This window comes from Geotrypetes seraphini, chromosome 5, assembly GCF_902459505.1.
Source record: "Geotrypetes seraphini chromosome 5, aGeoSer1.1, whole genome shotgun sequence".
NCBI classification, from domain to species: Eukaryota; Metazoa; Chordata; class Amphibia; order Gymnophiona; family Dermophiidae; genus Geotrypetes; species Geotrypetes seraphini.
In genome coordinates, this window is record NC_047088.1 from 5922928 (window position 1) to 5941318 (window position 18391).

Consider the following 18391-nt stretch of genomic DNA (forward strand, 5'->3'; position numbering starts at 1 on the left):
TCTCACCATTCAGAGTGTAAGTTCTGCATGGGTTTTTGCTGCCAAGGTGCATGACCTTACATTTTTTGGCATTAAAGCCCAGCTGCCAAGTCGAGGACCAATGTTCCAATAAGAGCAGGTCCTGCTCCATACTGTCGGGTAAGGTGCTGTTATCTACTATGTTGCATAGTTTGGCGTCGTTGGCGAATAGTGTTATTTTACCTTGAAGCCCTTGAGTCAGGTCTCTTATGTATATTTTGAAAAGGATCGGTCCCAAGACCGATCCCTGTGGCACTCCACTGGTCACCTCCAATGTATTGGAAGGGGTACCGTTAACCACCACCCTCTGGATTCTACCGCTTAACCAGTCATTGACCCATGTCGTCAATATCACTCCCAATCCCATCGAAGTCATCTTGCTCAACAATCTGCGGTGCGGGACGCTATCAAAAGCTTTGCTGAAGTCCAAGTACACGACGTCTAGAGACTTCCCCCATATCCAGTTTCCTTGTAACCCAGTCAAAGAAGCTGATCAGATTGGATTGACAGGACCTTCCCTTTGTGAATCCATGCTGCTGGGGATCCTGTAGATTCTCCTCGGTCAGGATCGTATCTAATTCTTGTTTAATAAGTCTTTCCATGAGTTTGCTCACTATTGAGGTGAGACTGACCGGTCTGTAATTCGCAGCCTCCATTCTGCAACCTTTTTTGTGCAATGGAATGACGTTAGCTGTTTTCCAGTCCATGGGGACTTTTCCGGTACTTAGGGAAAGATTGAACAGCACGGATAGCGGTTCCGCCAGGACATCACACAACTCCCTAAGAATCCTGGGGTGTAGATTGTCCGGTCCTATGGCTTTGTTCACCTTGAGTTTTGATAGTTCACCATGGACGCTGCTGGGTGTAAACTTGAAGTTTTGAAACGGGTCTTCCGAGGTTTGCCTTGCCTGCAGTTGTGGACCGGTCCCCGGCGCCTCACAAGTAAAGACTGAGCAAAAGTATTCATTTAGTAGTTTGGCTTTATCAGAATCCATTTCTGCATAGGTCCCGTCTGTTTTCCTGAGATGTACTATCCCATCTGTGTTTCGTTTCCTGTCGCTAATGTATCTGAAGAAGGATTTATCCCCTTTTTTAATGTTTTTCGCTAGTTGTTCTTCTGTTTGAATCTTGGCCTCTCTGACTGCCGCTTTGACTGCTTTAGACCTGGTCAGATAGTCTTCTTTTGTCACCCTGTTTCCTGTATGCTTGTAGGAAATAAAAGCTTTTTTTTTTTCCTTGACAAGATCCGAGATCTCTGCAGAGAACCACTGGGGCTTGTTCTTTCTCCGTCGTTTGCTTACTGTTTTTATATAGCGGTTTGTTGCCTCATGCAAGGTGCATTTCAGGATTGACCACATAGCCTCTACATTATTGGTTTCAGCTTGGTTTTGTAGCGCCTGATGGACGAAGTCTCCCATGCCCCGAAAGTCGAGGACCTTTGTTGCTGTGTTTGATCTAGTGAAGCCTATCTTGATGTTGAACCATACCATGTTGTGGTCGCTGGAGGCTAGTGTATCGCCTACCGAAACTTCTGAAACACTTTCTCCGTTGGTGAGTATCAGGTCCAGTGTCGCCTGATCTCTGGTGGGCTCCAGCACCATTTGTTTGAGTCGCGCCCCTTTTATGGAGGTTAAAAGCCTTCTGCTGCCACTGGTAGTAGCGGAAAGTGTCTTCCAATCAGCATCGGGCATATTGAAGTCCCCTAGCAGAACCGTGTCCCCGCGTAAAGTGATGTTCTCAATGTCTTTGATTAGTTCCATATCCCTGTCTTCCTGCTGTTTTGGGGGCCTGTATACTACACCCAGATACAAGCATTTTTCGTTTCCTCTGGCCAGGTTCACCCAGAGTGATTCCCTGGTGTAGTTGACATCTGTGATTCTGGTGACTTTGATGTTATCTCTAGTGTATAGTGCTACCCCACACCCTATCCTTCCCTCTCTGTCCCGACGAAGTAAGTTGTATTCTGGTATAGCCATGTCCCACCCATGTGAGTCTGTGAACCAAGTCTCAGATATCGCTATTACATCGAGGTCGGCGTTCGTTATTTCTGTCTCTAATTCTAGAATTTTATTGCCTAAGCTGTGTGCATTAACATACATAGCCCTCCATACTTTATGTTTGCTAAGACCCTGTGTAGAATTTCCCGCCTGAGTTTGAGTGGCTTTTGTATGATTGTTTTTACTGTGTGAACTTACCTCGGTTTCAGAAATGGAGTGTCGATTCACCTCTCCTGGAAAATTACTTACTACGCTAGTACATGAGTGGGTACCCTCCCCCAACTTACCTAGTTTAAAGCCCTTCAGAGGAGGTGGGCTAGTCGATGTCCGAAGACGTTCTTGCCTCTCCTTGTCAGGTGGAGTCCATCTGGTCCCTGCAGTCCTTTTAGTGCCTCTCCATGGTCCAGGAAGCCGAAGTTCATGTCCCTGCACCATTCATGTAGCCACTCGTTCGTCCTCTGGATACGCTCCTCCCTAGCTCTTCCCTTGTCTCTTACAGGGAGGATCGAGAAGAAGACCACCTGCGCTCCCATCTGCCTCAGCCTCTCACCCAGGGCTCCAAAGTCCTTAGGTATGTTCTCTGGGGTGTTCCTGGCAGTGTCGTTCGTACCCACGTGAATAAGGAGCATGGGGAAGTAGTCCTCGGGCCTGATGAGTCGGTCTAGGCAGGCGGTCATGCCCCGGATCCTGGCCCCTGGCAGGCAGCAAACCTCTCTCGACTGCATATCCGGTCTGCAGATTGGTCCCTCGGTGCCCCTCAGCAGGGAGTCCCCAATGACCACTACTCTACGCTTCTTTGAGGGAAGCTGATCAGTTGTCTCTGGAACTGGGACTGTCTGAATGTTGACCTCCTGTGCCTCGCTCGCGGGTCCTTCCTGTAGTATCTGGAATCTGTTCCTCAAGGTTATTAGTGGGGTCGATGTAGGGCTGCCCTGTGTGCAAGAGAAGGAGACAGGAGAAGAAAAGGAAGAAAAAGAAGAAGGTCTTCCATGTTTTCTCGTGGAGGAGGTTACCAGCTGCCAGGAGTCAGCGTCCCCATCCTCCTCCTGCACCCCAGTCGTTAGTGCCAAAGTTGTAGGTTTGGTCAGTTTGGGCGTCTCGAGGATGATCTTGCCTGGCTCCTGCTCGGTGATCTGGGACAGCTCCTGGATGACCTCGTCGATGAAGGCCTCGTCCTCCCTGATGCTCCTCAAGCGCTTCACCTCCTCTCTTAGGCTCGTCAGCTCACGCAGGATGTCTCCGTCTAGCTGGTCTGTCTCGCCCGTCTGTGCGGAGGCTGTAGTTGTCTGCTTGGGGATGGGGAGGGTCTCGGTCTGTGCAGAGACCTCTGCCCTCTGTTCTGGTTCTCCCTCTGTCTGCACGTGGACCGAGGCCATCCCCCGGATCCCTTCTGTGACTGGGCTGCCGGCCTCGATTGTAGTCTCGGCATTCCCCGTCCTCCCCGCCATTTCTAAGAAAAAATTTTTTTTTTTTTTTAGATAGTTTGAAAGTGTGAGAGTGAGAGTGGAAGGGGTAGTTTGAGAGTGGGAGGGATAGAGAGACTGGTAGGGTCTGCCTGATGTCTGGTATGAGAGGATTGTCTGCTTGTTTACTAGCTAGAAGGGTAAGAGAGTTGAATAGAAAAGATAGAAGGGTACGAGAGTCGAGCGGAAAAGATAGTCTAAATGTTAAGTAGCTAGTTGTATGTGCCTGGTATGTGTGGAGTTCTTTCCCTTGGTGGTTGTCCGGAGCCCTCCCTTGAGGCCCTTCTCAAGGCCCTTCGCAAAGGCGCTCTCGCTAAGGCGAGCGCCTTTGCCACCCGCCTTCGCCGTGCGCCGAACGGCTGTGCGCCGTTGGCTCCTCCCCTTTTATGGGCGGAGCTTGGTTGGTGATGTCGGGATGGTAGGCGGAGCTTTCACTGCCTCCTCCGCTTTGCTATCCTCTCCCTGAACTCGCCCCTGCAACTTCTCTCTCCGATGCCTCTCTCCTCCTCCCTGCTAGCTCAAGCAGGTCACTGCACGCTGCCACGTGCTCTGCTAGGCTCAGCTCGCCCTGCACTCTCTGGCTGGCCTAGTGAAGTGAGTTCTCCGTCGCTAGCTCCTCCCCTTTTATGGGCGGAGCTTGGCTGGTGATGTCGGGGGGTGTAGGCGGAGCTTTCACTGCCTCCTCCGCTCTGCTATCCTCTCCCCGAACTCGCCCCTGCAACTTCTCTCTCCGATGCCTCTCTCCTCCTCCCTGCTAGCTCAAGCAGGTCGCTGTACACTGCCACGTGCTCTGCTAGGCTCAGCTCGCCCTGCACTCCCTGGCTGGCCTAGTGAAGTGAGTTCTCTGTCGCTGGCTCCTCCCCTTTTATGGGCGTAGCTTGGCTGGTGATGTCGGGGGGTGTAGGCGGAGCTTTCACTGCCTCCTCCGCTCTGCTATCCTCTCCCCGAACTCGCCCCTGCAACTTCTCTCTCCGATGCCTCTCTCCTCCTCCCTGCTAGCTCAAGCAGGTCGCTGCACGCTGTCACGTGCTCTGCTAGGCTCAGCTCGCCCTGCACTCCCTGGCTGGCCTAGTGAAATATTATTAAGACTTAGCCAAAAGGAAAGATTTAAAAACTATAAAGAGTTTTTACCTCATGCAGAATTGTCATTTCTTTAATAAGACATTAACTATTTTTTCTGAGGCCCTCCAAGCAGTGGCGTACCAAGGGGGGGGGCAGGAGGGGCGGTCCGCCCCGGGTGCCAGCCCTGAGGGGGTGCTCCCGGCCTTGCCGTTCAGTCCCCCCCCACCCCCGAAGGACCGCTTGCCCCACTGACCTTCCTGCACCACCTGTGAAGCAGCCCGCAGCAGTTTCGCGACGTCAGCGAATCCTGAGCGGCTTGGGCGCTGCTTCCTGCGCCGCGGTCCCGCCCCTCCTCTGACGTCAGAGGAGGGGCGGGACCGCTGAGCAGGAAGCAGCGCCTAAGCAGCGCAGGGATAGCTGACGTCGCGATCCTGCTGCGGCTGCTTCATAGGTGGTGCCGGAAGGTCAGTGGGGCGAGCGGTCCTTCGGGGGCGGTGGGGGGGAGACTGAACGGCAAGGCCGGGAGCATAGGTAGTGCTGCTTCATAGGTGGTGCGGGGAGGCCAGGGGGGCGAGCGGTCCTTCGGGGTGGGGCGGGCGGGCGGGCGGGCAGGCAGGCAGGCTTGCAGGCCTTCAAGGGGGAGGGGGGTGACAGGCAGGCAGGCATTCAAGGGGGGACAAGCCATCAGAGGGGGGGCAGGCAGGCCTTCAAGGGGGGGACAGGTCTACAAGGGGGTGGGACAGGCCTTCGGGGGGGGTGCAGACCTTCAAGGGGGGGGGACAGGCCTTCAAGGGGGTGGGACAGGCCTACAAGGGGGTGGGACAGGCCTACAAGGGGGTGCAGACCTTCAAGGGGGGGGACAAGCCTTCAAGGGGGGGGGGACAGGCCTTCAAGGGGGGGACAGGCCTTCAAGGGGGGGGACAGGCCTTCAAGGGGGGGACAGGCCTTCAAGGGGGGGACAGGCCTTCAAGGGGGGGGACAGGCAGGCAGGCCTACAAGGGGGGGGGCAGGCCTACAAGGGGGAGGGACAGGCCTTCAAGGGGGGGACAGGCCTACAAGGGGGTGGGACAGGCCTTCAAGGGAGGTGCAGGCCTTCAAGGGGGGACAGGCAGACCTTTAAGGGGGGACAGGTCTTTGGGGGGGACCCTGGTTTAGAAGTACATGGAGGGAAGGGGGTGTTCAAAGAGACGTGCATATGCCAAACTTTGGGGGGGGGAGGAAGAAATAATGGGTCTGAAAATAGAGGAGAGGGAGAGAGATGATGGACTATGGGATTTATGGAGGGAAGGAACTGAAAGGGAGAGAAATTGGACACAAGGGATGGTGTGGAGGAGGGATAGAGATACTGGATAGGAGGGTAATAGGGAAAAGAAAGGGAGAGATGGTGGACTCTGGGGTGGTGGGGAAGGAGGGAGAGATGCCGGATGAAAGGGTAGTTAAGAAAAGGTGGATCTGTGGAGGGAGATGAAAAAAAGGAAAGATACCAGACTTCCTGGGGAGGGAAGGGAAATGGAAAGGGAGGACAGAGTTGGCAGATGGATGGTTAGCACGCAGAAAGAAGAAAGAAGGAGACCCTGGCAAGCAAGTTATCAGAAGAAAACCAGAGCCTTGGACCAACAAGATTTGAAATATAACCAGACAACAAAAGGTAGAAAAATTAATTTTATTTTCTGTTTTGTGATTATAATATGTCAGATTTGAAATGTGTATCCTGCCAGAGCTGGTGTTGGACTGCAAACGTGAGCTAGGATTTAACAGAAAGAGGAAAAGTCCTTTTTGTTTCTTTATTTTATTTACACCACAGCGCCAGTGTGGTTAGGAGAAGCCAAAGGGGGTGAAAAAGCTATAAAACCCACCAGGAGTTTTGAAAAAAATCACCCAACTGGGCAGGAAAATCGAATTGAAAAACCAATTCAATAGGCTGAATCGAATCAACATTTTTTTTCCTGAATCTGGCAGCATTAGTTTGCGCTACTGTCTTAGACTTTAGGACCTGGGATTGGGGAGAGATGGCATCCTCAGTACTTTATAATGCAAGTGAAACGAGGATTTGGTCAGACTTTTGAAGGGTCTGCAGAAAAAAAATATTGTATAGGCCGGGGACATGAAACAGCAGGAAATGGGAACTTTTCCTTCTATTTTTGTGAATGGAAAGGCTGAGGATGTCAGAGAGTTCAGTTAAAATATGTGCTTTATAAGAAAATATAATAATGTGTTTTATAAAGTTTATAGCATAGCTGGCCTACCCAGTGAGGTGTTCCTAGTGGTGGTGGTGGCAGCGTGTCAATGTGTTGAGAGGAAGAGGTGGTCTGGGAAATTCTGCTGAGCAAACTCCGGGCCCATTTCCACCCCCCAGTTAGTTCACTCCACTCAACTGGTTCACACACTGAGTGGGTCTTTGGGTGTTGTGTTGGGATCTCTTCCAGTGGTTTATCAGTATCTCCTTCTGGTCCAAGGAAGGAAACTTTATCCTTAGCATTGACCTACAGAATATGTTTGTAACAGCGCTGCTTGTGTGGCATTAGGCTATGTAGTGATCGAAAGAAAAAAAAAACAGACCTTTGCACATTTTTGCACTATATGGTGGGTGTATGAGGAGATTAACATTTCCTGCACAGCTAAGTCCATGTGAAGTTACCTTGTGCTGTATTTGACATCTAGCAAGGTCTCTGTTTGAAAAGAAAGATCTAAACTTAAAAATGAAGTGGCCAGAAGTTATGGTAAAAGCAGATAGTGTAGCTGGTTTTAAGAAAGATTTGGACAAATTCCTGGAGGAAAAGTCCATAATCTGTTATTAAGACATGGGGGAAGTGTCTGCTTGCCCTGGATCGGTAGCATGGAATGTTGCTACTCTTTGGGTTTTGACCAGGTATTAGTATCCTGGATTGGCTACCATGAGAATGGGCTACTGGGCATGATGGACCATTGGTCTGACCCAGTTAGGCTATTCTAATGTTATGTTCTCATCTGTAGGGGCCTTTGTTTTCACTTCTTATTTTAATGTATTTTTTTTCTGGGAACTTATCAGTGTTTTTTATAATGGGAACAAAAATGGAAGAGAATTAATGTGTGTGGGATGAGGGGGTAACTAATTTCTTCAGCTAAATAATTCAATCCACTTCAAACAGACATAGGAGAACTCACGCACCATTCACACACCCTCCAACCAAAAACGTCAAAAGAAAAAAAACTGTTCGACAACCTCCTAGCCATTCGAGCTGCAACACTCGACCCCCAACTCTACAACCAATTGACATTGACCACAGACTGCAAAACCTTCAAAAAGAAATAAAAACCCTTCTATTCAAAAAACACATAAAACCGAACTAACACAATCAGAACTGTCCCAAGCATCACCTGCAACTACTCCATATGTACTTCTGATAACATAAATTATGTCTGAATTGTCATGACATGTTATGTTTGGAATATAAGAAAATTTTCACTGCCTGTTTCTATTCTGACCATTTATTCCGTTTCATGGTCATTACAAAAAATATTTTTTTAAATGGGGGGGGGGGGGTGTCAAAAAATGATGGGCCCCGGGTGCCACATACCCTAGGTACGCCACTGCCTCCAAGTACCTACAAATCCAAAATGTGGCCCTGCAAAGGGTTTGAGTTTGAGACCACTGTTCTAGATGTTCTCAATCTGAGTGTATATTCTCACTACCAAGTGAAACCTGGAAGCATAGACTTGCACTACCACTCTTACTTGGCTTGATTGGCATCCTTCTTGGCCATGTGAAGGGCAAGGATCAGGTCTTCTTTCTCTTTCAGCAAAGCTCCCACCTCAGATTCCAAATTCTTGATATTATTCTGAAGATAGATGACAAGATTATAAACACCATCTAAAACCAAGATATGCTTTACTTCCCCTTACATGAAGTCATTCCAGATATAACACCATGACATCCCTTTAACCAACACAGACTAGGATAGATGAGAACCAGCTGCACCACACAAACTGTATGAAGTACCAACCATATTTTCAAGAATATGATTCCATACAAGTTCTGTACATCTTCCATCAATAGAGAAAATACTTTAAAAACTCAGTAATTTTAAAACTGATTCTACAAATCCAGTTTTTTCTCTTAACTCACTAATGTACTGACTCTGAATCATCTGCCATGTCTGAAAAAGGTATGGACAAAGACGACAATTAAGTTTACCTCATACTGGCTCTCCATTGGCTCCAACTGGATATTATTCTGTGTCATCTTTTTGGCCAGGGCCTCTTTCAGCAACAGGGCTTTATTTAACTCAATCAATTCCTTGGACATCTGTGCTTGTCGTAAGGCATGTTCAGTAGTGAAACTGGATGACCTCTTGCTTTTAGGACTGATGTTCACTTCCTAAGGAGATAAGACAGGTTAACATCAGGAAAAACCATGATCTGAAAAGCACTTCCAATAAACTCCTGTTCTATTCAAAATTAATTAGGTTAATGTCTCATCATGTCAGGGAGATTATGTTTTTACATACTATAATTGACTTATTCATAGAGCAACTGATGATCCTAGAAGCAGAGATGAGCTATAGAGAAATTAGGATATCTTTTGCAGTAGATAGAAATGGTATGCTCAACCTCAAGGGCACTCTATCCATCCTCGCAAGCATACTGCAGAAAGATGTCAATCACAGTTTTAGAAACCACCTCCTTCTCTTAGGAGTCTGCTGCCCCCTTCAGTTCATTCCAAAGCATTTAAGAGCTCTATAGTAAAAAAGACAGCAGAAGGAGGAACATGGGGAACTCCTTGAAACCAAGGTTCTGATCTGCTCATATAACGTTAAGTCAATGGAGCTAGGATTTTTTAATGCAGGTGGTCGAGCAGCGCAAGACTATGGCACCTTTCTGTTCCTAGCCATATACAAGAGGCATTAAATTTGCCCTACAGTACCCTGCAAAAGTATGTATAACACATAAGAACCGTACTTTCACATTGGTCAAACCGGAGGAACTTCACATCTTCCTGGAAAAGTTATCTCCCTCTTTTCTACCCCCTGGGGTGGCTTGAGGAGCTGACAGAGCTAGCAGCAGATTATGACCTCTGATTCTGACAGTTCTGAGGCCCATAATTTTGTCCGTTATGGTACTGGTGTGAGGACATGATTTGACCCCTGATCAACCAGTCTTCCAGATAAGGATGAACCAGGACAACCAGGATGTGAAAATGGGCTTCTGCCACCACAATGGTGAAGATCCTGGGTGCTGATGCCAAACTAAAGGGCATTACCACAACCTGGAAATGTTGCCCTAACACATGGAACCGCAGATGCGTCTGGTGGTCTGGAAAAATCAGAATGTGGAGATACGCCTCTGTCAGATCCAGGGAGGCTAGGAACTCCCCTGGTGCCACTGACGATATCACTGAGTGCACTGTTTCCATATGAAAGCGAGACACTTTGAGAGCCGCATTGATCGCCGTGAAGTCCAGAATCAGTCTCCAATCGTCGGATCCTTTCTTTGGAATGATGAAGTATATTGAGTATCTCCCAGAGTCTGAGTCTTGCTCTGGAATGGATTCTACAGCCGCAATATCTAGAAGCCTGTGGACTGTGGTCTTCAACTGAAGTACCTTCTCGGGGCGGCCCGTAGGTGAATCTAGAAAATACTTGGTCAGAGGACAGAGAAACTCCAGCTTGCAGTCATCCCTGAGAACCTCCAAGACCCAGCAGTCGGAGGTAATTGCCTGCCATTCCGCCAGAAAAACCGACAAACCCCCACCCCATCCGCAGGTGAGGCGACAGCGGCCTGGCATCAGAACTGTTTCTTTTCTGGAGCTGCCAGCTGAATTCCCGTGGACCGCTGGCACAGACCTGCTGAAGCGTCATCTGGCAGATGAAGAGTACAGTTGTCCTGTGGACGAGCCCGAGTACGATCGCGAGCGCCTGAAGGGACAAAAATTAGAAAGTCCTAAACCCCTGGAAGGGCGGGAGCTATTAATAGGCAACAACTTGGGCCTGTGATCTTGCACAGTAGCCATAAGGTCATCCAGACCCTGGCCAAACAGCAGCTGTCCTTTAAAGGACAACCAGCTCAAGGTCGCCTTAGAAGATGGATTGCCAGACCACTGCCAGATCCAGAGCATTTTGCGAGCCGAAACGAAATAGGTAGACAGCTTGGCAAAAACTTTCAAGATGTCATACAAGGCATCATATAAATATATCAAAATATCACCACACTTATCTGTAAAAGTAGTCTTCGTAGTGCTGGGCTTCAGAAGCAGGAAAAACCAGCAAAGTGGAGCATAAGCAGGGTGCAGAACGGCTATTCAATCTCCACCACCTGCACACTAACACCACAATTTCCAGCTCTCTGTTTCCCAAAAAGCAGAGGTATGGAAAGGGTGTCTGGTGCAAACGCGGGCAGAGCCATTTTACTTGCCGGTACCCCAATGGAAGGCAAAAGAAAAGACCCTGGTTAAGAGGAGCAGGGATCCCTGTGACCAGCGCTGGAGCCAGAAAGGAAACAGGCAGAGACTTAAGTATGCCTGATAAAGGATATTCACAAATTCCGGGGGAAACCCATCCTCCGCAGCAGGAGCCAACTTCTGCACATCAGGTTTTTTTTGGGGGGGGGGCGTGGCTTGGACGCGAATTCTGATGGTTGGGTAAGAGAGTAGCTTCATGCAGACAAGCTCTATTTATAGAAAATACTATAAAAAAATTAAAATTTAAAAAGAAAAAAACCTGGAAATTAACAGATTATGGCGTCTAGCAAACAGAACAAAGGTGATTCGGGGGCAGGAGGATCCGGTACAGGAAGTAATAAGAGATCAAAACCGGAGCCGGGCACTCCTCCTTCAAAAGTCCCATTGCCATCAGATGAAAGCCCCGATGTTATGGAAGAATTGCGGCAAATTAAAGAAATTTTATTAGATAGCAACAAAAAATTACAAAAAGCTATCGACGATGCAGCAGTGCTTACTAAAAGAGTGGATGTGACAGAAAACAGAATAAATATTTTGGAAGACAACTCTGAACAACTGAATCTGGACATGAGACAAAGCAAAATAATATGGAAAGAGGTCAAAGAAATTAAAAGGGACCTTGAAGACAGCCGGAACCGCGAAAGAAGAAATAATTTAAGAATCATAGGAATGCCGGAAGGAGAAGAAAAAAACGATCCTATAACTTTCCTGGAACAATTTCTACCTAAAGTGCTACCATTAAAATTCAAAACGGCGTTGGAAATCGAAAGGGCACATCGGATACCAGCACAGAAGAAAACTTTACAAACGGGTCCAAGAACTTTAATTTTTAAACTTCTGAGACATCAACAAGCGATGGAAATTTGTCAATTAGCCAAAGAGAACAAAAATCTCAGATGTCAGGATGCAAAGATACATATTGTCCCTGATTTTGCGAGGGAAACTGCATCAAAAAGAAAAAAATTTCTGGATATGAGGCCCCAATTGAAATCGCTAGGGGCTAGATACGGGCTCCTTTATCCAGCAATAATGAAAATCACAATTGCAAATAAAACTCAAAATTTTTCAGACCCTAAAAAGCTACAAGAATTTCTAGACCAACATGAACAACCAATGACATCATAAAAGTCATTTTAATGGGAAATTTCCTGGTCAATACTGAATATTTATTTATACATTATTAAACTTTAATTTATATATATTGATCATATTAACAGAAATACAAACAAGTCTTCGGTTAAATCTTAGAATTTTATGAATTGGTTTCAAATTCCAACGGAATGGAATCGCACGTGCGTGTGCACAAGCATGGAACTATAAGACAAACAACGATCTTAGCAGACAAGGAAAAAACATAAAATAAAATTACATGACCTTGTTTTTCTTAAATGAAAAGTTTTACAATACTAGTAAATGAAAATATACTTGCATGTAAGATCGTGGTAATAATGGAGATTCAAAAAGGATGTTAACACAGGATATGAATTTGTTAACCTTATGTGGGAGTGGCATTGATTGGCTATATATAGACAGGAGGCGTTACTTAAAAGGGAGGAAAAGGAAGTCTTCAATAATATTACCAAATATATAACGAAGTAAAAAGACAGTATAGGATTGGTTGAAATGAAGTATTTCCTGTTAGAAGTACTTCCGTTTTGAATTTGCATTTCAAGTATGTTTTCTTCCGAACGTATGTCTAACGCTTTAAATACCGTATTTTCGCGGATATAACGCGCGCGTTATACGCGTTTTTACCTACCGCGCATACCCCTCACGCGTTATACGCGTGAGCGCGGTATACAAAAGTTTTTCTACATAGTTCCCACCCCGCCCGACGCCCGATTCACCCCCCCCCAGCAGGACCGCTCGCACCCCCACCCCGAACGACCGCTCGCACGCGCTCCCACCCGCACCCGCGATCGGAGCAAGAGGGAGCCCAAGCCCTCTTGCCCGGCCGACTCCCCGACAATATCGGGCCAGGAAGGAGCCCAAACCCTCCTGGCCACGGCGACCCCCTACCCCCACTACATTACGGGCAGGAGGGATCCCAGGCCCTCCTGCCCTCGACGCAAACCCCCCTCCCTCCCTCCAACGACCGCCCCCCCCAAGAACCTCCGACCGCCCCCCCAGCCGACCCGCGACCCCCCTGGCCTACCCCCACGACACCCCCACCCCCCTTCCCCGTACCTTTGCTAGTTGGCCGGACAGACGGGAGCCAAACCCGCCTGTCCGGCAGGCAGCCAACGACAGAATGAGGCCGGATTGGCCCATCCGTCCCAAAGCTCCGCCTACTGGTGGGGCCTAAGGCGCGTGGGCCAATCAGAATAGGCCCTGGAGCCTTAGGTCCCACCTGGGGGCGTGGCCTGAGGCACATGGGCCCAACCCGACCATGTGCCTCAGGCCGCGCCCCCAGGTGGGACCTAAGGCTCCAGGGCCTATTCTGATTGGCCCACGCGCCTTAGGCCCCACCAGTAGGCGGAGCTTTGGGACGGATGGGCCAATCCGGCCTCATTCCGTCGTTGGCTGCCTGCCGGACAGGCGGGTTTGGCTCCCGTCTGTCCGGCCAACTAGCAAAGGTACGGGGAAGGGGGGTGGGGGTGTCGTGGGGGTCGGCTGGGGGGGCGGTCGGAGGGTCTTGGGGGGGGGGCGGGCGGTGGAGGGAGGGAGGGGGGTTTGCGTCGAGGGCAGGAGGGCCTGGGATCCCTCCTGCCCGTAATGTAGTGCGGGGTGGGGGTAGGGGGTCGCCGTGGCCAGGAGGGTTTGGGCTCCCTCCTGGCCCGATATTGTCGGGGAGTCGGCCGGGCAAGAGGGCTTGGACTCCCTCTTGCTCCGATCGCGGGTGCGGGTGGGAGCGCGTGCGAGCGGTCGTTCGGGGTGGGGGTGCGAGCGGTCCTGCTGGGGGGGGGGTGAATTGGGCGTCGGGCGGGGTGGGGGTAGGGGGTCGCCGTGGCCAGGAGGGTTTGGGCTCCCTTCTGGCCCGATATTGTCGGGGAGTCGGCGGTCCTTCAGGGTGGGGGTGCGAGTGGTCCTGCCGGGGGGGGGGGGGCAGGGCAGGGCGGGTAAACGGAGAGTCGGGACAGCGCACGGAGAGTCGGGGAGGGCGAAAGGAGAGTCGGGGTGGCCAGAGGAGAGTCGGGGCGGGCGAAAGGAGAGTCGGGGTGGCCAGAGGAGAGTCGGGGCGGGCGAAAGGAGAGTCGGGGTGGCCAGAGGAGAGTCGGGGCGGGCGAAAGGACAGCCGGGCAGCATGCGCGTTATACCCGTGAGCGCGGTATACAAAAGTTTTTATACATAATATTGTGGTTTCTGCGCGCTATACCCGTGTGCGCGTTTTACACAGGTGCGCGTTATATCCGCGAAAATATGGTAATTCATTACAAAAAAAAAAATAAAAAAAATTTGAGTATGAAATTTATTATTTAGAGACGTTTCATTCTGGTTTGGAAATATTATATTTCTTTTCGATTCCCACTTATGACCTAAAAGAAGGTAAGATTAATGGAAGAGTACTTTATAAATATAAGATAGATTTTGAATCATAAAACTTCCTCCAAGAACCATTAATTTAAATTATTGCCTAATACAACTTATACTGTGATGATAATTACAATATAATATAATTACTAGATAATAATATAATAAAATATATATAAAGACAAAGCTGGGATAAATATTATTGCAAATTTTAATGGAAATAATATAATTAAATTAGTCTAGTGTTACGATAATATATCTCTTATATTAACTTCACTACATCAAAATTGAGTCTATGATTTATAGGCTTGGGAGGAAAAAAGGTTTTGCTAGATATAAGAAAAGTTTAATTGATAAATAAAATAATTTAATGGTAGTAATTAAGAAACATTCTGTATTAGCTTGAGGGAGTTATTTTATACCTAACCTCAACCTGTGTATCCAAGTTTTCGTACTTAATTGGGGATGGGTGGGAGGGGATGGGAGGGAGGGACATAATGGGGGGGGGTGTAAATGGAGATATCATAAATTATTTTGAATACTGGGAAAATTTATTAGTAAAAATCATTATTTTTTTGTATTTGGAAAATTATATTATAAAAATATAAATGGATCTTAAAATATTATCTTTAAATGTTAATGGTCTGAATCACATGATAAAAAGGAAAAAAGCATTATTATTTTTAAAGAGGCAAAATGCGGATATATGCTTCATACAAGAGACCCACCTTTCAAATATTGAATCCAACAAGCTGATAGGAGGTTGGATCAAGCATTGTTTTTTTTCACCAGCTATAGGGAAAAAAGCGGGTGTTGCTATTCTAGTAAACAAAAAATGCTCTGCTTCATTCAAATTAAAAGCATCAGATATTCATGGAAGATGGGTAAATGTGGAAATGAGCGTGGGAAATACTACCATGACGTTGTTTAATATATACACCCCTAATTCGAACCAAAATGAATTTTTTAAGACTCTTCAACAATTGATTTTGCCACTGGCTACTTCAAATCTAATAGTAGCAGGGGATTTTAATGCTGTTATGGATCCTCTCTATTGGATAAAAACCCAAGTAGATTTATGAAATCTATGGGATTAGATAATTTGGTACAATCTTGCGATTTGACAGATATTTGGCGAATACTTCATTTTGATGGACGGGAATTTTCTTTCTGTTCTCATATTCATAATTCTTTTTCAAGAATAGATTATATTTTTATTTCAAATAATTTGGCACATCAGGTGTCACAAGCTGCCATTGATCCAATCATTTTATCTGATCATGGTGGGGTCTGGATTGAAATTAAGATTGCAGATCAAAATACTAATAGACCAATTTGGAACTTTGATAATACATTGCTTGCTGATCCAATATTTTGTGAGAATCTTCAAACAAAAATGAAGGATTATTTTCAATTGAATGATAAAGATGAGATCTCTAGGGAAATATTATGGGATGCTTTTAAAGCATCAATGAGAGGACAAATAATTTCTTATTCGGCTTATCTTAAAAAACAATTTTTAAATTTAGAAAAAGAGATAAAAATTTTAGAATTAAAACTTATAGAAAAATGGGAATATTCTATTCAACAAGAATTGTTAAAACTTAAGGGTAAATATAATGAGATTTCATCTAAATTGATTAGGAAAGATATATTTTCTCAACAAGCTTTGTATTATGGTAATTCAAATAAGGCGGGAAGAATATTGGCAAATTATCTTAAAGCAAAAAACAAGGAAATCAAAATTAATTGCCATTAAAGATGAAAATGGTGAAACATTTACACAAATTGAGCCTATTTTAAAACAGTGCCTAAAGTTTTATAGATCTCTTTATTCTTCCGAGACTTATTTAGATAAAGAAAAAGATGGTTTAGAATTTTTGACAATGTTAGAGGGTCCAAAAATTCCTGAACATGTAAAACGAAGTTTGGAAGAGCCAATATCACTAAAAGAATTAGAAACAGCTCTGAAGTCCCTTAGAGTTGGATCCGCTCCAGGTGGTGATGGATATACGGTAGAATTATATAAAACATTTCAAAATTTTCTATTGCCCTATTTATTAAATCTTTATCAATACCAACTTAATAAAGGTTCTATTAATGGCACTATAGCAGAATCTTTAACTATTGTTTTGCCAAAGCCAAATAAAGATCCCACTTTGATTTCAAACTATAGGCCAATATCTTTAATAAATGTAGATGGTAAATTACTAGCAAAAATATTAGCCTTAAGATTGGCTAAAGCTCTCCCTCATATTATAGGTATGCATCAAACAGGATTCGTTGCTCAAAGACATTCATCTCATAATACCAGACTGGCATTCCATATGTTATACTTAACAAAGAAAATGAATGAGCCTACTTTTGCTGTTTCTTTAGATGCAGAAAAGGCTTTTGATAGAGTAGAATGGACCTTTATGTATCAGGCATTGGAATGGTTTGGTATAGGTCCTGGATTCATACAAATAATACAAACATTGTATAGCTCCCCTTCTGCTAGATTATATATTAATAATACTTTTTCAGAAAAATTTAATTTACAGAGGGGAGTTAGACAAGGTTGTCCCTTGTCTCCTTTACTGTTTGATATTGTTTTAGAACCCTTAATATTAGCTATCCAACAAGTAAAGGAAATACAAGGTATACCACATTCAGATAGAGAATATAAAGTATCTGCATATGCAGATGATTTACTATTGTATTTGAGGAATCCAGAATCTACCATTCCACATTTACTTGAGTTGATTGAGAAATTTGGAAAGTTCTCAGGATATAAGATAAATTGGAATAAATCAGAAGTTCTTCCATTAAATGTACACTGTACAAAAGGATTATTTGATGCATTCTCTTTTGTTTGGAAGGAGGAGGCTATTAAATATCTGGGAATTTGGATTACAAAAACAGTGCATGAAACAATGAAAAGTAATGAAAAAAGCATATTACAAAAGTTGACAAATGTGTGAGCAATGGAATCCTTTGCATTTATCTTGGTGGGGAAGAGTACAAACTGTTAAAATGATGATTTTGCCTGTAGTTTGTTACCAAATGGGGATGATACCAGTTTTCTTTCATGAATCTTTTTATAAAAAATTAAATAGGATTTTGACAAAATTTATTTGGCTTGGAAAAACCCCCAGAATTGCTTTAGTGTCGTTGCAAAGACCAATTGTGGAGGGCGGGGTAAATTTTCCCAATTTTTATAGGTACCATCAAGCCTATATTTTACGTCAAGGTATGTATTGGATCCTCCCAGAGCCCACTGATAATATTCCAGACTGGTTCTGGTTAGAGTGGAGACTTATGTTTCCCTTGCGTCTTAGTCATGTAGTTAGTATCAGATTGCCAAGGTTATTTAAAAAGAACATAAAATATTTATGGATACTTGGAAAACTCTAAGATATATAAGTAATCTAACTCCTATTCTAATAAGTAAATCAACAACACAAACAATTTGGTTAAACCCCAAGATCAAGGTTGGCGGTTTTAAAATCATCTGGAAACATTGGATGATAGCAGGTATTCGTATTTTGGATGATGTAATACAAAATGGTAAGTTGCTGGAGTTTTCATAATTGCAACATAAATTTGATCTTAATAAGTCACAATATTTTAGATGGTTGCAATTGAAGCAATCCATTCAGGCAGGGTTCCCTGAATGGAAAAATCTTACTAATTATCATAGTTTGGAATTCTTATGTTTCCAGATGGATTCAACAGATCATAAAGCCGCACAATGGTATAAATTAATATCTGGATTTGTAAATAAAAAACCAAAAAATGGTCTTAGAGACATTTGGAGCATTGAGATAAAGCACCAAATTACTGCATCTCAATGGCCACGACTTTGGTCTTGGAGGTTAAAATGTACGGTGTCAGCATCCATGAGACAAACTTGGTTTTTTCTATTGCATAGAGCTTTTTGGACCCTTGTTCGTTTACAAAAG

At 45.4% G+C, this 18391-nt stretch overlaps 1 protein-coding gene across 3 annotated transcripts in view; it reads right to left on the reverse strand.

Annotated features, from left to right (window-relative positions):
- The window catches only part of KIF4A (kinesin family member 4A), a 303471-nt gene that overhangs the window by 123654 nt on the left and 161426 nt on the right, over positions 1-18391 (reverse strand). For all 3 annotated transcript variants that reach the window (XM_033944715.1, XM_033944716.1, XM_033944717.1), the window contains exons 15-16: positions 8715-8897; positions 8255-8358 (exon numbers count right to left, since the gene is read on the reverse strand). In XM_033944715.1, coding sequence (XP_033800606.1) covers positions 8255-8358; positions 8715-8897 — 287 coding nt within the window. The remainder of the gene's footprint in view (positions 1-8254; positions 8359-8714; positions 8898-18391) is intronic.